Source organism: Verticillium nonalfalfae (assembly GCF_003724135.2).
Source record: "Verticillium nonalfalfae strain VnAa140/NRRL 66861 chromosome Unknown scaffold_79, whole genome shotgun sequence".
Taxonomy (NCBI): Eukaryota; Fungi; Ascomycota; class Sordariomycetes; order Glomerellales; family Plectosphaerellaceae; genus Verticillium; species Verticillium nonalfalfae.
This window is the reverse complement of record NW_021167304.1, coordinates 39219-61983: the sequence shown is the minus strand read 5'-3', so window position 1 is coordinate 61983 and position 22765 is coordinate 39219. Positions and strand designations below refer to the sequence as shown.

At 61.0% G+C, this 22765-nt stretch overlaps 7 protein-coding genes across 7 annotated transcripts; 5 read left to right on the top strand and 2 right to left on the bottom strand.

The window, feature by feature from the left end:
* Nucleotides 1–154: 154 nt before the first annotated feature.
* Nucleotides 155–734, top strand: RIM1 (ssDNA-binding protein, mitochondrial; the record flags this gene model as incomplete). The annotated part of the gene is made up of 3 exons (XM_028642676.1): nt 155–429; nt 511–599; nt 682–734. The coding sequence occupies 3 exons, from the start codon at nt 155–157 to the stop codon at nt 732–734; spliced, it is 417 nt and encodes a 138-aa protein (XP_028493524.1).
* Nucleotides 735–1152: 418 nt separating this feature from the next.
* D7B24_008589 (uncharacterized protein) lies at nt 1153–2924 on the bottom strand (the record flags this gene model as incomplete). The annotated part of the gene is made up of 4 exons (XM_028642675.1): nt 1153–2182; nt 2243–2382; nt 2441–2516; nt 2617–2924. 4 exons carry the CDS (start codon nt 2922–2924, stop codon nt 1153–1155), a joined length of 1554 nt encoding a protein of 517 aa, XP_028493523.1.
* A 3869-nt stretch (nt 2925–6793) lies between these two features.
* Nucleotides 6794–12431, top strand: D7B24_008588 (uncharacterized protein; the record flags this gene model as incomplete). Its single annotated transcript, XM_028642674.1, has 2 exons — nt 6794–12083; nt 12235–12431. The coding sequence occupies 2 exons, from the start codon at nt 6794–6796 to the stop codon at nt 12429–12431; spliced, it is 5487 nt and encodes a 1828-aa protein (XP_028493522.1).
* Nucleotides 12432–14030: 1599 nt separating this feature from the next.
* HEM1 (mitochondrial 5-aminolevulinate synthase) lies at nt 14031–16004 on the top strand (the record flags this gene model as incomplete). The annotated part of the gene is made up of 2 exons (XM_028642673.1): nt 14031–14421; nt 14500–16004. 2 exons carry the CDS (start codon nt 14031–14033, stop codon nt 16002–16004), a joined length of 1896 nt encoding a protein of 631 aa, XP_028493521.1.
* Nucleotides 16005–17308: 1304 nt separating this feature from the next.
* On the top strand, nt 17309–19683 carry D7B24_008586 (uncharacterized protein; the record flags this gene model as incomplete). Its single annotated transcript, XM_028642672.1, has 4 exons — nt 17309–17442; nt 17600–18301; nt 18393–18566; nt 18660–19683. 4 exons carry the CDS (start codon nt 17309–17311, stop codon nt 19681–19683), a joined length of 2034 nt encoding a protein of 677 aa, XP_028493520.1.
* Nucleotides 19684–20100: 417 nt separating this feature from the next.
* On the top strand, nt 20101–21773 carry D7B24_008585 (uncharacterized protein; the record flags this gene model as incomplete). Its single annotated transcript, XM_028642671.1, has 2 exons — nt 20101–21128; nt 21197–21773. The coding sequence occupies 2 exons, from the start codon at nt 20101–20103 to the stop codon at nt 21771–21773; spliced, it is 1605 nt and encodes a 534-aa protein (XP_028493519.1).
* Nucleotides 21774–22009: 236 nt separating this feature from the next.
* On the bottom strand, nt 22010–22709 carry D7B24_008584 (uncharacterized protein; the record flags this gene model as incomplete). Its single annotated transcript, XM_028642670.1, has 2 exons — nt 22010–22571; nt 22660–22709. 2 exons carry the CDS (start codon nt 22707–22709, stop codon nt 22010–22012), a joined length of 612 nt encoding a protein of 203 aa, XP_028493518.1.
* Between the last annotated feature and the right edge of the window lie 56 nt (nt 22710–22765).

The following is a 22765-nucleotide window of genomic DNA, read 5'->3' as shown; positions in this document are numbered from 1 at the left end:
TGACCCTGGCGCATGAATTTGAACATTTCCCCTCTTTCGACAACGAAGCAACCGCTCATCGCATCCCATCTCCCGCCCTCCTCCAGCTCCCGCCGCTTCCCATCTTCACCATCCAACATCTATCGCCCCCAAAGAAACGAAAAATCTGCCCATCATGTCTGCCTTCCTCCGCCCCGCCCTCGCCGCGCCGCGCATGGCCGCCCGCACCTTCAGCACGACCTCGTCGCGCGGCGTCGCCCGCATCACCATCGTCGGCAACCTCGCCGACACGCCCGAGCTCCAGGCCACGAGCACCGGCCGCGAGGTCCTCAAGTACGCCGTCGCCAGCAACTCGGGCCCCAAGGACAACCGCCAGACGAGCTGGTTCCGCGTCGCCAGCTTCGAGCAGCCCGGCCCCCGCCGCGACTACCTCCAGAGCCTGCCCAAGGGGTGCGTTTCCCCCACCGTTCTCCTCCTTCTCTCGACGCCGCTCGAACGTGACTGACCGCGTCTTTTTTTGTGTGTGCCCAGATCTCTCGTCTTTGTCGAGGGCGACGCCTCCATGAGCACCTACCAGGACGCCGAGGGCAAGACCAGGAGTTCCCTCAACATCATCCAGCGTACGTCCGATGAGCAAGCTGTCAAGGGCCCTATATATATAGATTATATATCACACAAGGTGCTAACCACGACATGTCACAGGCAACATTGAGGTCCTCAAGCGCCCCTCGACCGGCACCGCGCCCAGCGAGTAAAGACGCTGGTCCCGTGTACGGACATCATGCTGTAGAACCGCCCCCGCCCCCCCTTGTCGCCATCTGACCCTGTATGATCGAGCTTCTCTCCGCTCCGACACTGTGCTACCATCTCCTTTGTTTTTCTCTGTTACTTTTGGGGCTGTCATCGGACGATAGGGGGCCGTTGGCTGGTTGGTGTACGGACATCCTCGCTTAGAAGGGGTGATTTGATACCACACTGAATATCCGGCTGTCCGCTGTGTTGTAATGATGGTCTCTCTCTCCCTCGCTTGATGTGTGGACCTTTTGATTGATCTGGAAAGCTCTGTGAGCGGCAACGGTGAATTCTATCTTCAAGTTGATCCATCGTGACCCTTGCATTGTCTAATGAGGCAGCCACTGTCTAGGAGGCAGCATGAATGGACAGCCAGCAGACCTACACCAAGCTCGGGCTGTCCATGCACCCAAACCCGGCCGCCACGCCGCCCTCGTTGCTCGTGTCCCCCTTGGTGCGCAGCAGGCAGCCGGCCTCCTCGTTGCGCAGGACGGCGCCCGTCGCCTGGTCCCACAGGCACGTGCCGTAGATGCCGAGCTCGCAGACGACGCCGCCGGCCTCGAGCGCGCCGTTGCGCAGGATGACGTTGGCCTGGCGCGGCGGCGTGATGAGCTCCATGAGAATGTACGCGCCCCAGCCCGCCTCGGGCGTCGCGTCGAGGAACGCCGGAATGTCGCCGCGGTAGTGGTTGTTGCCGCCGCCCTCGCGCTGCGGCTTGAGCACGTAGTCGAGGCACAGCCGCGGGTCGCGCGCGCGCCGCCGCGCCTCGAGGCCCGCCGCCGACGTGTCCATGGGGAACATGTTGGTGAAGGTCCGCCGCACGGCCGCCGTCGTCGCGCCGTCGTCGGGGAGGAAGCGGCCGAGGATCGAAGGCGCCGCGCCCGACGCCGGCGGGGGCGTCGCGAGCACCTGCTGCACCTTCTTCGTGCCGGCCACCTGGCTGAGGATCGTGGGGCACTTGATGGCCGCCGACCTCTCGAGGTGGTGGCGCGCGTCCCACGCTCGCTGGTCGGGGTAGTCGTCCGGCCCGTAGCCGAAGCGGAGGTAGGCGACCGACACCTCAAAGACCCGCGATGCGTTGCGGGGCAGGTGGTAGAGGAGCTGGCGCTTGGCCGTGTCGGCAACAGTCGTGTGCTGCAGGATCTGCGAGGACGGCAGCCGGAAGACGCGGATCGGCGATGCCGTCTCTGTCAGCGCGTACTCGATGTGCCGCTGGTCAAAGACGTTGCGCTCGCCGTCTTGCACGATGAAGAGGACGCAGCGCTCATGGCCGAGCTCGGATGCGCCGTACGCATCGTGCGCCGCGCGTATACCTGCCGCGAGGCCCCTGGCGCTGTCGTTCTCCGGCAGATCGAGCGTGCCTGTAGGGATGGCTTTCTCGAGGAGGGGGTATTCGGCAGAGGCCAAGAATCTGTCGTCTGGTCAGGACGCCATCAGGGAGGATGTGGGGAGGGGTCAGTGGTAGGAGTACTTGTGGAGGAGGCTCGTCTGGGACGACAGGCCGCCAAAAGAGGCTGCGATCGTGTTGAACTCGACCTGCTTCACTTGGCGCTGACCTTCTTCGTCTTGGTGAACCAGGTAGTCTGACCTGAACAGGCCAAGGGACAGGTTCTGCAGCCGGGCAGGAGGGTCAGCGGCTGAAACACGACACGATCCATGGCCAACATACTTGCGTGTAGCCTTCTTCCTTGACCTTGAGGTGGATGTCCCACAGGCTCGTCGTAAACTCATCTCCGTCTCGGACCCTGTCGTGTGTAAGCCATGCGTGCTGTTGATTTTGGGTTGACGGCACACCGCAAGGCGTCTTGTCGCAGTGCAGGTCGTGGGGGTGGGAATGCGACTCACTCCTTCACGGCATCAGCGAGGAACTCCTCATCCCTGCTGATGGCGGCATAGAGCTCGTTGTACGTCTTCTGCACCGTCCTCGCCTGCTCGAAGCATTGCCTGGGGAAGGGGCTCGGGAAGAGCGTAACAGGCACATTGATGGCGAGCATGCTCTTGGGGTCGACGTCGCTCGAGACAACGGACGGCTGGGGCCGCACGGCAAGGCCATGCCCGATCGACCAGTCCTTGATGGTCTGGACGAGATCATCCCTTTCTGCCTGTTTGAGAGATGGCGGGTACTGCTCCGCCGTGAGGGCTGCAGGTGCCATTGTGCTGGGGATGCACGCGAAGGGGGGATGTGAGGTCGATCGGTCTCAGAAGGCGCCAAGTTGTGAACCACTGCTGTTTCCCGCTATATGATGAACTGTCTACTGAGGTTGGCTTCGTGGTATGTAGGGTGTTGGTAGAGGTGAGGTGTGTTGCAGTGGTACAGCATTCGCCATAGTCGAGAAGAACTGAGTGATTAATAATGTCGTCTTTCCGTTACCAACCATTTGGCGTACGATGGTGGGGTGAAGAGGTACCTTTTCGGCTCTTGTGTCAAGCCCAAGTCGGCACTGAGCATCACTTGTTTTATTAGGTTTGCGACCCACTAACGTGTTTCCGGCGGTGAAATACAGCATCGCATCCTACAGCATGCTGGGGTGTGTTCTGGAGTTCTTATTTTCTAGTATACATGGCACTGTCGGTCGAGAACCGAACCAGTCGAACAGTTTAAATATAATCATGACCTCGCAGCCACGCGTGCCAGTTTCATCCATCGTAATCATTAGGTGTAAATAATTCGCCCACATGCCTCCCGTGCCGTCTGTCTACTTTGAGCTTCGAAAATGCTTGACCGGATTCAACAGCAAAGGGTGCAACCGGCCACGCTCCCAAATCGAGGCTCTGGGGGAAGAGTATATGGAGCTTCCTGGCGACTCAGGCTCGACCACCGGCAAGTCTGGTACGGGCATCTGATTCTTTTCCCGCACTTCGTCCTTGGTGAGCCAGGGCATTGACGCACGTGGAAAGGAAAAGACGGAGGAAGACTCCCAGTCCCAGTCCCAGCCCGAGTTGTCTCTGATCTTGGCCGGCACGGGGAGCGGAAGCATCGGTGGTTCCTCCGCCACACCTTGTGCCCGAAAGACTGGCCTATCATCGACACGAGGCTCGGGCGCAAGCGACGCCCGGAGAAGTGTTAGAGGCCGGACAAAGGGCCATGTCCAGCTTGGGGGCCGGGTCGGCGGTCTGGGCTCCAAGTCTATGTAGCGTTCGGACCTGCGTTTCCGCCATCGGACAAGAAAGACCAGAAACATGGCCACCAAGGCAGCACCGGCTAGTGATGTGTAAGTTGAAAGCCCTCCAATACGCTGGAGGACATGTACGTACCAATGCTACCAATGGCGATTCCGGCTTTCTGACCAGAATTGAGACCTCCAGTGGCTGAAGCAGAGCCTGCCGTTGCGCCACCTGTCGGCGATGGCATCATCGCATCCGGTCTCGCGGTACCGGTGACAGGAGTGCCCTCGAATGGCGGGGATAGCAGTTCATCAAGCGACGTAGGGCTTGCGGTCGACGATGTGGACCGAGGCGGGAGAGGCGTCAACGTCCCAATGATTGGCAGCCGTGAAGGAGGCTCAACGGGCTGCTGGGCGATGGGTAAAGTGCTTGGAAGCGGCACACGGGACAATCGCGGTGTTGATGTAGTCGTGCGTGCGGTTTCCACGTCGGACGAGGTCGTTGTCGATGTCGTCGTCTCTTCCAAAGAGGTCGTAGGAGGCGGCGAAGGAGAAGACGCGGGGGGAGGAGGAGGAGGCGGAGGCGGAGTCGTTGTGGGCTCATCAGTAGTTGAGGGGGGCGATGAGGGTTCGTTCGATGGCGATGGTAGTGCTGGTGGTGGTGGCGGCGATGGAGAAGGAGGTGATGGAGGAGGAGGCGATGGAGGAGGAGGTGATGACGGAGGAGGTGATGGCGGAGGAAGAGAGGGGGGAGGAAGAAAAGGTAGAGCCGGCTCTGGCTGTTTGGCCGATGGTTGTTCCCTTTGCCTTTCTTTCCCCTTGCCTCGACCATTTCCTTTGCCTTGACCGTTGCCCTCGCCGTTGCCTCGACCATTGCCTTGGCCATTGCCTTTTTCTTGACCGTTTCCCTGCCCATTTCCCTGCCCATTCCCTTTGCCCTGACCTCTGCCGTCGCCGCCCCCATTCCCTCTGTTTCCGTCTTTTCCACCCTGTCCCTTATCACCATTGTTTCGATCACCACCTCCCTTCCCCTTCCCCTTCCCATCCCCTCCGCCGCCTCGGTCTGACCCGCCAGAGGACGAGTCACCTTTGCCCGAGCCTGGTCCCTGACGAGGGACAACGAGACGGTTGCTCCGACGCCTCACCGCTTCGGTGATCTCCACCGCGGGAGAACGAATGATGGCCATGACGAAGGCAGGGCCGACAGAAGGTGCAAATCGTGTGAGAAGGAAAAAACCTCAGGAGCGAGCAATGCCTAGACACGCAAGTTGACCCGCTCAGCAGTCGAGGGAGGCCATGCCATCTTTATTGCGACGACGAGACCCGTCATTTTGCCTGACAGCGAGCTGGTCCCAAGTTGTCAAACGGTCGACCTCGACCACTGTGTCGCCTGGTCCCATGTTTGGAAACGCTTGGCATCTGGACCAATGCCAGAGGGGCTTTTGGGAGCGAGGGGACGCAGGCGATGGGAGGGTTCGTTGATGGTGGTGGACGGTGCTCGAGAGTACAGCCCACAGACGGGACGGGCGTTTCACAGGAGCTTTGGCCTGGCGGTCCAACGGCGCGGCCTGGTCAGCACCTACCTCTCTGCGCGCGGGTCTCCTATGCTTGTTCCCTACCTACCCAGCGGTCACCGTTCGGTGAGTCTACTGTTGCGCGGGGAATACGGGTTCAGGCCAAACAGGGCCCGTGTGAACAGTGTTGCACCATCCCCACCGGCTTCGGCGGCGATGGTTTTCCCGGTGCTGGCCATTCGCCTGGCTCGAGGCTGTCTGTGCTTTCAGGTACGCGCATCATGGCGCCGCTAGGACTATGGAGAAAATCCTGTTAGATTGCAGTGGCCACGATGTATCGGACGGAGTGGCTGCTGTGACAAACAAACTGGGCGCGAGCACAGGTTGAGTTGGAAATCGAGCTCATGTAGTGGTGGCCCATTAGCAACTAAGTCATACCTAGGCTAGGTGAGGTATGGGTACGTAGATAGGCAGGCAGGCATTCTAGAGCTTCAGTCCATGTCTCCGTCAAGGGTGCATCTGTCCAGGTTCTGAAGCCGGGCATGACAGGCTGGAAACAATCAATGTCATGGTAACAACCTACAAAGATGACAGCCCGGCACTGCACACGAGTGTCGTCCCGAGTCGATGAGGACGAGTGCTTGTTTACGATTCATGTGGAGCTGGGATGTTCGCATTCACCACCCCAGGCGAGGGACGTAGATCACGTGCTTTCTCGACCTTTCCGCGACGGACTCTCACGCTGTAGCTGTAGCCGTAGGAATCGTCGCGGTGCCATCGCGTCCCGGCTTGTCCCACCCACACCCACTCCCCCACATTGAGACAACTTCGAGGTCTCACAAGACGACAAGTACCTGACGATTCGTACTTGTTGCTCAGTATTCTCTGTCGTTATCAAGCTCTCCTTGTTTTCTTCTGCACCGTTATCTTCTTTTCTATACACCATTGGCACAGAAAGCTGTCGGTATTCTCTCAATACGCCGCGACTGCCTTCATCAGCACCAGACCTTGTGAAGGAAGGCTCTTTGTAAGTCTCACAGCGCTATAAAAAGGCCACCCTCCGCATCTTCAACCCACACCAGCGGAGAAGACTTCTCTTACTGCAGTCGTTTCAATGAATGGTTTGTTGTTCCTTCTTCTCCGCTCCTTTGGCGTTGCTGTCTTCCATTGCAAAGCGGCGGGCTTGCGATGGTGAGAACGGCGTTTCCGCACTTTCCCTCTTTCTGGCACCTTCCTGACCCCTAATCGGATTACCTCGCACTCTGCACAAAGAAAATGCCTTTCAAAATAGTCTTGCTAACAAGCATCAGCTTCTCATGTCACGACTGTCAAGCCACGTCTTCCACATCAGGCCATCCAATTCGTCTAGATGCATCATGCCTATGGCTGTCTGAGCTCGTGACCATGCGCGACTCCAATGATGATGATCCCTACGAGTGGGACGTCGAAAGACTCGCCTCCGAATTAGGCCGTGAGGGAAGTTTCTGGGGCTCGCTGAACCCTGCAAAGAGACCGGATGCTGAAGCTCTTACCCGGTCCCTGAGACTTCATGAGGTAGATGGAGAGGTCCTGCTCAGCTGGGAGGATGAGTTCCAAAACCTTGACACCTTGTTCTCTGATCTCGGACTCAGGAAGTCCATCCACAAATTCGCACTCAAAAAAGCGATTGCAGCTCTCAAGAAGCGCAGTCCGACCTACAGAAAGGCTCAAGCCCAGCGTGCCAAAAGCCAGACCCCCGAACCAACACAGCGGGCCGAAGATGCGGAGATGCATAGGATGCAGCCTGGTGTCTTCGATAACGTCACAGACACGGCGGCCATGCCTGCAGCCTTGGTCCCTACGGACACCATGAACAAACCTGCTCCGTTGGCAGCTGCCCCCAAAGGCAGCATGACTTCTCCGTCGGGTCAACCGCTTTCACTTGAGCCCACACAGAAGAAGAGGAGGCTGGCACCAGAGCTCATCTCAGCAAACGTCAAAGGCAATGGCCTCCCATCCGCTGCCGCTACTGTGGCCGCCAACTCGGTGACACACGGCGCTCTCTACCTACGGAACAACAAGTTCACAACAAGCGCGACTGTGCATCATTCAGAGTTGGACCTGCTCACGCTTCAAGACGATACCGCAGATCATGCTTCAGTACAATTTAATTGGGTGCGACCCAAGTACATCCCGCCTGGAACACGTCTCCAGATCAACCGTGCCATGAAGAGATTGTTCCGGACGAACAATGAGTCATTTGCCCAGTTGGCGTCCGGATTCGTACCACAGCTCGAATACACTCAGCTTTCGGACGAGTCTGCGGAAGACGAGTTGCTGCCCCTATTTGGAGACTCTGGTGACGAGGCAGAGTATGATGCTGACACCCTGAGAGAGATGGAAGAAGAGGCCAACGAGGCCCAAAAGCCCCCAAAATCCCTCTACCTCAGTAGGGAGAAAGTCGAGGCTATTCTTCAGGAATTCGTTCAAGCCGTCGTGTCTTCATGGACCAGTACCAAACTCCCTCGCCTGCAGCATAAGGCCCACATGCTCTGGAATCAAGCACGCCGCAATGACCGCAACCGACACATAAACCAAGCTGTGTTGCGCGTTACTGATCTTGACCGTCGTATTGCAAAGTTGCGCGCCGAGATCCTGATACAAGACTGGTCTAATCCGAGCCAGCTCCGTTACCAGGCACGATGTATGGAGGCCAGCTTAGAAGACCGAGAGCACCAGTCATGGCTGGCTGACATGCTCAAAGGTCGCGAGCCCCCTAAGATCAAGCCCCTACCTCGGTCCCACGTATCCGTGATTCCGAAGGCCATAAACCTTTACCCGGATGAAGAAGGCGATCTGATCACAAGCGAGGCAGAGGACAGTGATGGCAATAATGACTTTGTTGTCGACGATGAGATGGAAATCCTGTCGACCCAGCAGCTGGTGTCCGCCAAAGAAAAGCCTTGTGGTTCCACAGAAGTCGAATCACCAAAGTCTCCAGCCTCTGCCGTTGGCAACCCAACTAAACTGACCCCAATGCGATCCCCCCAGCCCAAAGCCGAGTTCACACCCCAGCGGAGCGCTTTCATCGATCTTACGGCAGCTGATCGCATCATCACGAGCACCGCCCGTCGAACAGCCTTTGGCGAGCGGGATGTGATCAATTTAGTGACACCCGAGAAATCTCGGTCTCTGGCACCGTGGGAATCAGATGACAGTGGCCCAGCCGAACCGTCCTTGAGCGCTCGGCATGACGAGCTTGACATACCATTCGACCGACCGCAAGATATAGCAGCCGTCAGCCTTCAGACATGGGAGGCAGCTAGAGACTCAAAACGGCTCACAATCGCTTTCCTCTGGCACCGACAGGAGCCCTGGAGAGATATCATATTCGATTTCATAACATCAGAGCATCCTGATGATCTATGGCGCGGTCTCATCCTTCCAGTCTGCAAGGCAGGGGGTTTCGCTGCTCATGGCGAACCTCGTGCGCCAGAAGGGCTTACCAGGATTCGCAACATTCTCTGCCGACTGTTTTGTCAGTACTTGTCGTGCCATTCCATCCAGCGCCTGAATGGAATCGGGGAGGAAGGCAAGCTGCTGATTCTGCGCAACCTGAAAGCCTTGGCCGACTTTTGCCAGTTCCTCGCGCAGCACGTCATCCCCTACTTCCCCAGGGTCAACGCGCAGCGCGGCCAACCGCTGACTTTGGCTGGCGAGTGGTCGGGGGAAGAGGAAGAGGAAGAGGAAGAAGAAGAAGAGGGAAGAGAATCCTCTGGAGACGAAAACTTGGCCGGAAACGAAGTTACTCCCTCGAAAAAGCGAAGGCGACGAGTCATTGAGGATCAGGGGGCTAAAGACAACCGAGAGGCCAACTTACAGAAGCAGGCCCTGGACGAGGAGCGCAGGCTGAAACTGCAGCAAAGGCTGGCCGCGTCGGCTACCATTTCCGGGGACCGTTCGCGCCTCATCATCAACGTGAGTAAAAAGGGAGATGACGACAAAGACTTTGTTTACGTCAACGACGACATAGCCAGGAGGATCAAAGACCACCAGATCGAAGGTGTCCGATTCATGTGGAACCAAGTCGTCGCGGGAAAACAGGGCTGTCTACTGGCTCACACCATGGGCCTGGGAAAGACGATGCAGATCATCACACTTCTCATTGCCATCACCGAAGCGTCCGCTTCGCCTGAGCCGTCCGTTCGAGCGCAGATACCGAAGCGACTTCAGCGATCGCAAACCTTGGTCATCTGCCCCACAGGTCTCGTGGACAACTGGAGGGAAGAGCTCACGGCCTGGGATAAGCATAGCGTCCTCGGTGAACGCTACACTGTTGATTCGAAGCAGGACAGCGTCACGAGGACGAGCACGTTGCAGGAGTGGGACGTCCGTGGTGGCGTCCTGATTCTCGGATACGATATGCTGAGGAGCTTGGCTCGCGCCGATGAGAGGTTCAAAAAGATTCTTACAGACAGACCCAACATTGTGGTGGCAGATGAGGCGCATCGCCTGAAGAATCAAAAGTCGAAACTCGCGGCGATTGGTTCACAATTCCAGACTCCGAGCCGAATCGCCCTGACGGGTTCCCCTCTAGCCAACAACGTGGGCGAATTCTATTCCATGATCGACTGGGTCGCTGACAATTACCTGGGTCCATTGAAGGAGTTCAACGCCTACTATGCCCTTCCCATCCAGGAAGGGCTGTACGGAGACAGCTCGCATGGCGAATACCGCTTGGCCAAAAAGAGGCTCGCCATCCTCGAGAAGACTGTCGCTCCCAAGACGCATCGTCTCACGATCAAAGCCTTGAAGAACGAGCTCCCGGACAAGGTCGAGTTCTTCCTCACGGTTCCTCTGACTCCTCTTCAGGAGGAGCTTTACGACCTTTACGTCCGGTCTGTCCGGGAGAATGCTGAGTCGCAGGCAGATAGCACCTTTGCCGTGCTCGACAACATGATCCTGCTCAACAACCACCCCCGTTGCTATTTCCTCAAGCTGGTCAAGGAAAAGAACATGCCGCGTGTTCCCCAGGGTGGCGATACTACCCAGGACAAATCGATCACGCCTGCCTTCCTGACGAAGAGCATAAAGATTTTGAATCGGTGTCGAGATCTGAATGACATTGGTCTTTCATGGAAGGTCAAGGTCCTTATTGCCATCTTGGACGAGTGCCGGAAACGCAAGGAAAAGGTGCTCATCTTCAGCCAATCGATTCCGACCATTGACTGGCTGTCGACGCTCTTCCAGCAGCAGCAACGGCCTTACAGCAGATTGACAGGCGATACCTTGCCAAGCATACGTCAGAGCATGGTTAAGAACTTCAACGAAGGCGATAATGAAATCTTCGTTATCTCTACGCAAGCTGGTGGTCAAGGACTCAACATTACGGGGGCTAGTCGAGTGGTCATATTTGATTTCAGGTTCAATCCGATCGCCGAACAGCAAGCCATCGGAAGAGCATACCGCATCGGACAGTCCAAGCCCGTTGTGGTGTACCGATTCGTCTCTGGTGGCACGTACGAGCAGCATTTGTACAACAAGGCCGTCTGGAAGATGCAGCTTGCATCTCGCGTGGTTGACAAGGACAATCCCAAACGCTGGTCGACCAAGACGAAGGATGCGTTCACGAGGGACTACAAGGCGCCAGAACAGAAAGACCTGACGGAGTTTCTCGGCAGAGACTCAATTCTGGACAGTGTGCTCTCTTCGCCAGCCTTCGCCTCGGCGATCCGGTCCATCATCGTCACCGACACATTCGAGGAAGAGGACCCCAATGACTACATCTTTGACGCGCAAGAAAACCAAGAAGTTGAGCTGATGGTGCGTCTGGAGCACGCTCGCATCACCGATCCGACCCAATATGCTCGACTGCTCGCGGAAAAGAGCGCGAGAGAGGGCGCCCAGCAGATGCAAGCACTTGGCTACGGACGTGGGCACGGGTACTTGCAACAGATGCAGACCGGTGCACCGGGTATCATTCACCCCCCACCAAATGGCCGTGTAGTCCCGAGCAACGGCACCCTGGTAGGCAGGCCAGCGCCAGCTGGCGTCGGCATGAGCCCGGGAGGTATGCCGTACTACACAACGTACGCGGGCGGTGGATCGCAGGCGGCGGCGGGCATGCCGCGAGCGAACGAGCCGGATTCGCAGTTCGGACAACACGGCTCGCAAAGCCATGTGCAGGCTTCCATCGACGCTCTGGCCAGAGCAGGAACGGCGGCGTCGACATCTTTGCCGGTCATGGGAGCTAACACATTCATGAGTGGAATGGAGGGCACGACGGCATCCTCAGTCCAGGTGAGGAAGTCGACACCATTGCAACAAGGATCGCCCCAGGCAGGCTCTTCGCCGGCAGTCTCCCGAGGAACGCATGCGAAGGAGCTTTTTCGAAAACAGCTCATCCGGTCGGTACAGTCGAGCAGCGACTTTGACGAGATTTTGCAGGCGCATGATGCCGAAGGCCAGGCCCAGGCGATTGCTGAGGCGGTGCACGAGCAGCTGAGCGGACGCGGCGCCCTCCCGATCCTGAGCTCCTGGAAAACTCTTAACTTGTTTGCTCAGGGCCAGAGCTTTGCGGCGGGCGTGCTCAGCGGGCTGGTGACGGTGGAGTTTCTGGTCAACACGACGGACGACAGTGTGTTCCAGCAGCGGGCGCAGGAGTTGTCCGGCATGGACCGGTCGGAGCTGAAGGAGCAGTTGCTCCAGGCACTGCGTCGACCGCACCACGTAAATGTATGATCCGCCCGAAACTTTCCCGAGTCAACGAGCAGCAAGGGGACCACGGGAAGGGTCTCTCACTTCACACGCTCTCGCCTGAAGACCATCTTGAAGGCAACAAGTGCCAGACTGACATGATTTGACAGAGCACCACGAGCGAAGGACATGGCAAAGGGGCAGACATGGCCAGGGCTGCGACAACGGCAGCGGGCCCATCGACGACGACGTCGAACAGCAACAACAGCAACAACAGCGGCAACAACAACAAAAACGACAGCCCCGTCCGAGGCGCGGGCGAATCACGGAGGAAGAGGCCGGTCAAACTGCCCAGCTGGGCGAATAGGGCAGTCAAGGATGGGCAGTGACGGCGGCGGATGTCGGCGGCGATTGCTGACAGGTGTTTCGGTTTATTTTGGTTTCGGTTTAGGTCTTGGTCTCGTTTCTCAAGATACCCCCCGCCCTTGAAGATTTGGCGTTGGAGACGAGGACAAGGGAAGACGGTTGATAGGGTTTGTCTGGGAGGGTCTCGATGGGGTCGATGTGAGTTTCGGGGCTCTGACGGACACTTCCTTTTCTCGTGGGTCAGGTAGCGTCACGCTCGTAGCTCACATGACAAGGGAGGACCCTCGACTGATATGGCATGTACCCTATAGTTGTGTGTGACTTTGACTGTATCATGGCAGAATACAAAATGAGCGTTGTGGCGAGGGAAAGGAGCATCGCAGAGTTGTGATCCAGCAATGACGGCCATGAGAAGGACGTGTCCCACTTTTCTGTCGTCTTCGATCATTCACAAGAGAAAAGAATAAAAAAAAAAGCCTACACAAGAAGGCCTCCTTCATTGTCAGATCCTGGGCAGCTCACAGACAGTTGGATGTGTCAGGGTGAGCTGTTGCGGGACATCTGGCAAACTGTACCGGCGTCGAGGTCGCTAGCGGTGGACAGTGGACCGCGGATAGTGGCATCGTGCCATGGATGCGTATTTGACTCTTGGGAGCAAAAGCCGGGCGTAGTGAGGGAGTTTAGACCAATGAGGAGAGGGGTAATTCCCCCCAGGCAATGACTTGCAGGCGTGGCGGTGAGTGGCCAGAGAAGGCCAGATGTCCACTAAAGACCGCTACTATTTGTACCGTGTACATGTACGTACGGGGCCACAGGGGCTTGAGGGCTGCAGCGCGGGGCTCACGCTCGAGGGCCAGGCGGCAAGGGGCCAATGGGGCCGCTCTCGCAGACTTTTTTCTGGGCCGAGCGAGGAGGGATCCCGAGACGCCGAGGGCATGGTCTGTTTTCTGCTCTTGCAGGTACAGGGTCCCCGCCATGTGAGGTACACAGTGTCTGGGGCCGGACATCAGGGGGGGGCACAGTCAGTGCGTGTTGGGTGACGCGCAGGGGCCTTAACACAGTGCGTGCGCCTTGCCGAGACGGTCCGGGCCCCACCAGGCCTCGCTTGACCACCGCGCGGGCAGTCACCGGAACGGGGTTTGCGAGCCTCTGTCGACCCATGGACCTGTGACTGACGACTGACTGCAGCAGGACTGACCCGAGTGCACTAAGGAACTTGCCTGGCTCGAACGTGCCTGCCCTGTGCTTGTGTGGCTAAGACCGTTTTTGACAACTTGAGGTACTCCGCCGACTCTCGCCTCCCCTCGCCTCGCCTCGCCTCTTCTTCTTTATTACTTTCCACCGCTCCGCCCCCCCCCCCCCTCTCTCCTCTCTCGCTACCCGTCAATTCGCCTTCTTCTCACGATCACGGTTGCTTCGTGCCACGCAAGACTCTGCCTCTCTTGACTGACTGTCGAGTGCGGTCGCCAATTGCGTCAAGCCGCCTACTGTATCAAGTTCGCCACAGACCACTACTGGCCTCCATTATCCAACACTCTCCCACAACACCGCTTGTTCTTCTTTCGAAACCCCCCCCCCATCCTCGTCGCCCCACGCCATCATGGAAGCCGCTCTGCGCCAGTCCAAGGCCATGTGCCCCTTCATGAAGAATGCCTCGGCCGCCAAGCTCCGCGCCATGTCGACCTCGACCCGCCCCGCCATCGCCGCCTCGCCCTGCGGCGGCACCATGTCCAAGCTGCAGCTGTACGCCCACCGCTGCCCCGTCATGGGCAAGGCCATGAACGTCCAGACGGCCGCCCAGCCGACTGCGCGCTCGACCGTCGGCGGCCCCTCGTTCGTCTCGGGTCTCCGTGCCATGAGCAGCCAGCCCAAGGCGGCTGCTGCTGCCGCTGCCGCGGCCGCCGCCACCACCGGCAAGGCCAAGATTCACACGAGCTCCAACCGTGATGCTCGTGCTGTCGAGGGCAATGCTGCGACCTACGATCGTCGGGGTATGTCTTTCTTTTTCTCTCCAGCCAACCCCTCCCCCTTCCCATGGTACAAGCATGCTTGCTAACCCGCCGCAACAGCCCAGCTCCCGCCCAACATGGCCGCCGCCGCGGCCGCCCGCCCCGGTTCGGCCGCCGCCATCTCGGACGCTTCGCAGGCCAAGTTCAACTACGACGCCTTTTACAACGCCGAGCTCGAGAAGAAGCACAAGGACAAGTCGTACCGCTACTTCAACAACATCAACCGGCTCGCCAAGGAGTTCCCGCGCGCGCACATGGCCAACAAGGAGGACCGCGTCACCGTCTGGTGCGCCAACGACTACCTCGGCATGGGCCGCAACCCCCACGTGCTGCGCACCATGCACGAGACGCTCGACGAGTACGGCTCGGGCGCCGGCGGCACGCGCAACATCTCGGGCCACAACAAGCACGCCGTCGAGCTCGAGGCCACGGTCGCCAAGCTGCACTCCAAGGAGGCGGCGCTCGTCTTCAGCTCGTGCTACGTCGCCAACGACGCGACGCTCGCGACGCTCGGCAGCAAGATGCCCGACTGCGTCATCCTGTCCGACAGCCTCAACCACGCGTCCATGATCCAGGGCATCCGCCACTCGGGCACCAAGAAGATTGTCTTCAAGCACAACGACGTGGCCGACCTCGAGGCCAAGCTGGCGTCGCTGCCGCTGCACGTGCCCAAGATCATCGCCTTTGAGTCGGTCTACAGCATGTGCGGCTCGATCGGGCCCATCGAGGCCATCTGCGACCTCGCGGACAAGTACGGCGCCATCACGTTCCTCGACGAAGTGCATGCCGTCGGCATGTACGGCCCGAGCGGCGCCGGCGTGGCCGAGCACCTCGACTTCGAGACGTACAAGCAGGGCGGCGACACGCGCGGCACGATCCAGGACCGCGTCGACATCATCACGGGCACGCTCGGCAAGGCCTACGGCTGCGTCGGCGGCTACATTGCCGGCAGCGCGCGGCTCGTCGACATGATCCGGTCGCTGGCGCCGGGCTTCATCTTCACGACGTCGATGCCGCCGGCGACCATGGCCGGCGCCAAGACGGCCATCGAGTACCAGATGGGCTACAACGGCGACCGCCGCCTGCAGCAGCTGCACACGCGCGCCGTCAAGGAGGCGCTCGGCGAGCGCGACATTCCCGTCATCCCGAACCCCTCGCACATCATCCCCATTCTCGTCGGCAACGCCGAGCTCGCCAAGCGCGCCTCGGACATGCTGCTCAGCGACTACCAGATCTACGTCCAGTCCATCAACTACCCGACCGTGCCCGTCGGCCAGGAGAGGCTGCGCATCACGCCGACGCCCGGCCACACGAGGGCGTTCCGCGACCAGCTCGTCGCCGCCGTCGACGCCATCTGGACCAAGCTCGACCTCAAGCGCACGTCGGCCTGGGCTGCCGAGGGCGGCTTCATCGGCGTCGGCGAGGCCGAGGGCGCCGCCACGGAGCAGCCGCTGTGGACGGACGGCCAGCTCGGCATCGAGGCCGCCGTCGACGCCATCAAGGCGTCGGGCCACGGCGCCGCGGGCCTCACCGAGGCTCTCCTCGCGCGCGAGGCCACGGCGTAGCGGGGGGGCCGAGGCAGGGGACGTTTTGCGTCCTCCGTTGGTTTGCGGCGTTTGCGGGTTGCACTTGCACGTGGACCTGCCAACGCAGACACGCTGCATGACGTGCCTGGGGCTTGCTCTGCTCTGCCTGTGCTCTGTTGCCCAATGTCACGACTCTGACAAGGGCCCGACTTTCACTTCGAAACGGATGCCCATATGATGCATACCGTGCCATCCAGCGATCGCTGTGGTGCTTTGAATAAAAATGACATGTGGCCCGCTGAGGGTCACAGTTCTGCCACCGTCAGGTTGCAGGCTACACACTTTCTTGTCCCCCTTGCTGCGTGATGCCTTTTGGTCGTGAGAATGCTCCGTGTCGTAAAGTCTGTTGTGTGCATGCGTATTTCCATTGCCAGCCTGCGAGCCTGCGAGCCTGCGTCGTATAGCCGGGCGTGATTCGCTTTGTGGTGCCGGCCTTGCCGTGCCTCCAGTGAGTAAGGGGTGGGACGCTATTGACCGTGTCTTATGATGCCACGGTCACATTTCGTGCGGCGTCTTCCAGCATACTACAGGTATGCATGGAGCAGCAGCAGAAGACAGAGTTTGGTAGTCCAACAGAGGCCTCGGCCAGGGGTTCGCGATTGTCTGCGCCTGCCTCCGCACCTACGGTCCTGCCACCTACCTCAGCAGGTCCTGCCACCTTATTTTATCTTAATCATATCTTACTCATCAAAAATTTCATTAAATCTACATTTTTATTACCTCAGGCAGGAGCGTGCAAGGTCCTGCCACTTACCTCAGGCAGGTCCTGCCACTTACCTCAGGCAGGTCCTGCCACTTACCTCAGGCAGGTGCACGGTCACGTGCCTCGCCGACGGAGGGCGAGGCAGAACCCTCCGTCGGCGAGGCAGAACTTGGTCCGTCTCCAACGGAGTCGGAGCAAACCCCCTGGCCCCAACCCACCACATCGAGCACATTGCACCTCGCCCATTGGCCGGCGACCTGGATTCTGTTGAATCAACGACTCTTGTCTCACGCCGACCTTCTGGGCACTCCTCCCCCCAGGAGGAGGCACGCGTGAAGCACTAGGAAGGGGGGGGGGGGGCTGCGCCTGGATGTCCTGGATGACAACTTGGAGTGGGAAAAAGAGAGACGAGCGCTTGGACGGATGAGCCGGTTACGGGAATGCCCTTGTTTTCGTCATTCAGCTTCGCTTCGACTTTTTCGTCTCGCCACACAGCTGTGCCATCGAAGAACAAATTATACTTCAGACGACACCTCGTGGCCGATGTCACTCGGAGAAGCAGATGAGCTCGGAGCCCGCCATGACCTCTCTCACGGAGCCCGAAGACGTGGAGCCCGGCCACACGGCCAACAAGGGACCCAAGGCCTGTACCACCTGTGCCAAGGCAAAGTCGAGATGCATCCCGGGTCCGCCGGACAGCGACAAGTGTGAGAGGTGAGAAGAGCCACCCCCTGGGCCCGCGTCCCTCGCGCCGTCTCCGTCTCCGGCTCCGTCTGCCTCGCACCACGGGGCACCGAAGACGGCCGAAGACGAAGCCAACCCAGAGAGTCGCTTACTGACCGCCGTCTCTGTGGTTTCCCCCCACCTATAGATGCCATCGCCTGCAGAAGCCGTGTGCGTCCCAGACGCCGGCGCCGCCCCGTGCAAAGAAGGAGCCGAGGCCGACGCGGGTGGCCGAGCTCGAGAAGCGCCTCAATGAGTTGACGTCGCAGCTGCACGCCGCGAAGACGTCGCCCGCCGCTGCCACGACGACGACCACCGCCACGACGACCAGCACTGTGGTGCCGTCTTCTTCTTCGCACCCGTCGCCCTCCGTCGCGCGGCCCGCCGCCAAACCCGTCGGCGTCCCCTTCGGCCACCTCTTCCCCGGCGCCGGCGCCGCGCTGGATCCCCCACCCGTCGCCGCCGCCGCCACCGTCGCGAGTCCGACCTCGCCCGAGAGCCTGCCCAGCACGCAGGCGACGCCCATGCCGTCCGACGCATCGTCGTCGGCGCGCGCCCGCGAGATCACCTGGCCCACCGGCGCCCAGGCCGACGCCGACCTGCGCCTGTACCGTGGCGGCATGCAGGACCTGTTCCCCTTTGTGCTGCCGCCGCCCGACATGGACGCCGAGACGCTGGCCTCGGCGCGCCCGTTTCTCTTCAAGGGCGTCGTCGTCGTCGCGAGCCACTACGACGCCTACCGCCAGCTCGTGCTCGGCGACAGGATGCTGGCCGAGGTCGCCCAGGCGGCCCTGACCAAGCCGCACAAGAGCCTGGATCTGCTGCAGGGGCTGCAGCTGCTGGTTGCCTGGTGAGTGAGCAGGCCCGTGAAGCCCCCCCGTCTCCACTGCGCCCGTCTCCAGCCCGGCTCGTCCGTCTGCGGCGCCGCTGACCCGTGCCAGGTTCCACTACAACATGAACAGCTACCAGCTGACGAACCTGCTGTACCTGGCGCGGTCCATGTGCGTGACGCTCGGGGCCAGGGACGCGCAGGTCGGTCTCACACCGACGGAGGCCGCCGCCCGCCGCCTCGAATACATGCGCGCCTTTCTGGGCTGCTACTACCTCAACGCGCTGTAAGCAACTGAAGTCCCCCCCCCCTAAGTCTGCCATGACCGAGAGCGGCATCTGGCAAGGTCACACGAATTTGTCTGACGTCGGTGGGGCAGTGTCTTCACAACGAACAAGAGGCCAGACGCCTTTATGAACACGACCTACCTCGATGGCTGCTGCAAGGCCGTCGAGGACGAGGCCGAGCACGCGAGCGACGTGCTCCTCGTCAAGCTCTTCCGCATCCAGCAGCTCGCCCAGACCATCTCGCTGACGCTGGGCGCCGACAGCGCGGCGTTTCCGTCGATGCAGGTGCCCCTGACCATGGTCGTGCAGTCGTTCCAGCAGCAGCTCGACCTCTTCAAGTCGACGCTGCCGGCCGCCGTGCAGACCAACGCGACGCTGCTCTCGCACGTCGCCATCGCCGAGGTCCTCCTCTACGAGATCGGCCTGCCCGAGAGCCACAAGACGGGCGCCCTCATCCCGCACACCGACCGCCTCGGCCTGCTCTGGAACTGCCTCACGGCGGCCAAGACGTTCATGGACATACGCTTTGCCGCGTCGAACCTGCGGCCGCGCTTCATCTGCCTCAACGCCTCGGACTGGCTCTTCGCCGTGCTCGTCGCCCTCAAGCTGCGCACCATGGAGCTGCCGGGATGGGACCTCGGCGTCGTCGACGCGCACCTGCCGCTCGAGCAGATGGTCGACAGGCAGATCCAGGACATGGACCAGCTCATCGCCAAGCGCGCCGAGGGCAGCCGGCCCGGCGACGCGCTCGCCTGCTCGTCGTCGCAGTCGCAGGGCTTCCTCGACCCCTACGAGCGCAACCGGCAGGTCATCAGCCACCTCAAGTACCTCGCGGCGCGGGAGCTCAACGCCCTGAGCGAGGCCGCCGGCCGCACGCCCGAGTGCGGGCTGACGGTCGTCGCGGCCGTCGCGGCCCATGCCGCGTCGGCCGGTGCGCCGCCGCATGCTGTGCCGCCGGGCCTGTCGGGCGGCGGGCTGGCGGGGCCGGCCATGGCGACGGACACGATGATGCGGGATCTCGACGCGTCGTTCTGGTCGGATGCCTTTTCCGACCCGAGCTGGCTGTTTGGCGATACGGCGACGGCGGCGGCCGCAGAGATGGACTGGAATTATTGATATGGAACGACGCGGCAGCAAGACCTGCGAGTGGCAAGCAAAACGGGCTGGCGTTTGGGTGGATTGATTGAGGGATTACACGGACGGGGTAGAAGGATGTACAATGACAGCTAGAAGCAGATGAGAGTGAAGCTTTTACGCCGGGCGTGACTACGCCCCAACTTTCACGAGCCTTACCCTGTCTTGCTGGATCTGCTTGATCTGGTTCGGTTGATGGATGGTTCGGCTGTAGTCGGCTCACCGACTCACCGAGCGGTACTCATCAGGTTCCTCGGTCACCTTGGCCACCTTGGCTGTCACACAGAAATGTCGCAACCGCATCATCCTCGCCACCAGCCCTGAGAGCGGAACAAGCAGTTGCCTTACTGTATTTCTTTTTTTTCTCTCTCTCTCTCTCTCTCTCATATGAACACCACGATGAAACCAGTCGACTACTCGCTCTACCTCGTCACCGACTCGACGCCCGGCATCCTCGGCACGGCGGACCTCGTGTCGGTCGTCGAGGCGGCGTGCCGCGGCGGCGTGACCGTGGTGCAGTACCGCGAGAAGCAGGCCGACACGGGCACGCTGGTGCGCACGGCGCGGGCGCTGCACGCCGTGACGCGGCGCCACGGCGTGCCGCTGCTCGTCAACGACCGCGTCGACGTGGCGCTGGCCGTCGGGTGCGAGGGCGTGCACGTGGGCCAGGACGACATGGACCTCGCGACGGCGCGCCGGCTGCTGGGCCCAGCGGCCCTCATCGGCGTCACGGCGAGCACGCTCGACGAGGCGCGCGCCGCGGCCCGGGGGGGTGCCGACTACCTCGGTCTCGGCACCGTGTTCGCGACGGCGACCAAGACGAATACGAAGCACATCATCGGCACGGCGGGCCTCAGGGCGATCCTCGACGGGCTGGCGCGCGACGACGCGGCCGCCGCGGCCGCCGTCAAGACGGTCTGCATCGGCGGCATCCACGCCGGCAACGTTCAGCGCGTGCTCTACCAGTCGGCGGCGCCGACCAAGGCCCTCGACGGCGTCGCCGTCGTCAGCGCCGTCGTCGCGGCGGTGGACCCGGACGCGGCGTCGCGCAGCCTGCTGACCCTCGTGCGCAGCCCACCGCCGTTCACGCGCGGCGTTCTCGCGGCGGGGAGCCCCGGCGCCGCGTCCTCGGCCGAGGCCGTGCTGGCGCTCGTGCCGGACGTCATCCGCGCCGTGGCCGCGCAGGCGCCGCTGTCGCACAACATGACGAACCTCGTCGTGCAGAACCTGGCCGCCAACGTCGCCCTCGCCGTCGGCGCGTCGCCCATCATGGCCAACTTTGGCGACGAGGCCGTCGACCTCGCCGCCCTCGGCGGCGCCCTCGTCGTCAACATGGGCACCGTCACGCCCGAGGGGCTCGACAACTACGCCAAGGCGCTGCGGGCGTACAACGCCGTCGGGCAGCCCGTCGTCTTTGATCCCGTGGGGTGAGTCTACCTCCCGGTCCATCCATACATCCATGAACCCCCCCCCCCCTCAGAGCTAACAGCCTCAGCGCCGGCGCAACCGCGGTCCGCCGCGCCGCCGTCAAGACGCTCCTGGCGGCGGGCTATCTCGACATCATCAAGGGCAACGAGGGCGAGGTGACGACGGTGTTGGGCGAGGCGCCGCCGCAGCAGCAAAAGGGCGTCGACTCGTCGCCGTCGACGCTGACGGCCGCGGCCAAAGCGTCGCTCGTGCAGCGCCTCGCGGCCCGCGAGCGCAATGTCGTGCTCATGACGGGCGCCGTCGACTACGTCTCGGACGGCACGCGCACGTTTGCCGTCGCCAACGGCCACGCGCTGCTCGGTGCCGTCACGGGCACGGGCTGCTGTCTCGGCACCACCGTCAGCGCCATGGTCGCGGCGCAGCGCGCGGGCGGTGGCGACGGCGACAGGCTTGCGGCCGTCGTGGCGGGGCTGCTGCATTATGAGATTGCCGCCGAGAGGGCTGCTGTGCGGGACGACGTCAAGGGGCCCGGCAGCTTTGTGCCGGCGTTCCTCGACGAGCTGGCGAGGGTCAGGCAGATGACGGTTGACGGGGATCTGGCCTGGCTTGCTGCAGCCAAGGTGAGCCTGGTTGAGGAGGCATGATCTCGATCCATGATCTCGATCCATGATCTCGATCCATGATCTGGATCTATGATCGCGTTTCCATCATGGGTCACATGGGTCGATGAGCGGGAGACCGAGCGAGGGAGGACGGCGACGGTGAAGAGAAATGCATTGTGTATATGACCATTGTGTATATGACCAACGTATAGAAATAGACAGGTAGACAAAAACAGCCACTCCCACCCGAGAGAATGCTTGCAACATTACCTCCCATGTCACAGCAACGCCTGCAGGCTGTCCTTGGTGGCTTTGCCCGTCTCCTTGACAATGCCGACGATGCCCTTGAACTCGGCAACCTTGGCATCGCCCATGAGCTCGTACAGCACGCTCTCGCTCGTCGTGACGGTGGCGCCCTCGCCCCTGAGCCTCGCCAGCGCGACGGCAATCTCCTCCTTGTTGCAGCTGCTGACGCCGTCGGCGCAGACGTAGACCTTGTGCCCGTTGGCGATGAGGTCAATGGCCGTCTGCGTGATGCAAATGTGCGACTCAATGCCCACGAGGATGACCTCGGCCTTGTCGCCGCCCTCGAAATGCTTGGCCACGCCGGGCACCCACATGCTGAAGCGCGTCTTGTCGACGACGGGGTGGACGAGGTCGGACGGCGTCAGGAGGGATTCGAGCTCCGAGACGGTGGGGCCGAGGCGCGCGCCGTTCTGGGTCGTCGTGTGGACGGGGACGCGCAGGATGTGGGCAGCGCGGAGCAGCTTGGCCGTTGTCGCGATGACGGCGTCAAAGTTCCAAATAGCCGGGCGGAACTTGTCCTGGATGTCGCAGATGCTTTTGGGCGTTCGTTAGCGACGGGCGTTGCAAGCTGCGGCATGGCAAGCTGCAGCACGGCAGCATCTCAAGACGGCAAGGGGCTCACAAGACGACGGGCCGCTGGAAACGACGCTGGGGCAGAGGTTGATCGGCCATTGTGGTGAGGAAGCGGGACGGGGATCGGGATAGAGGTTGCAAGCGCGCCGCCAATG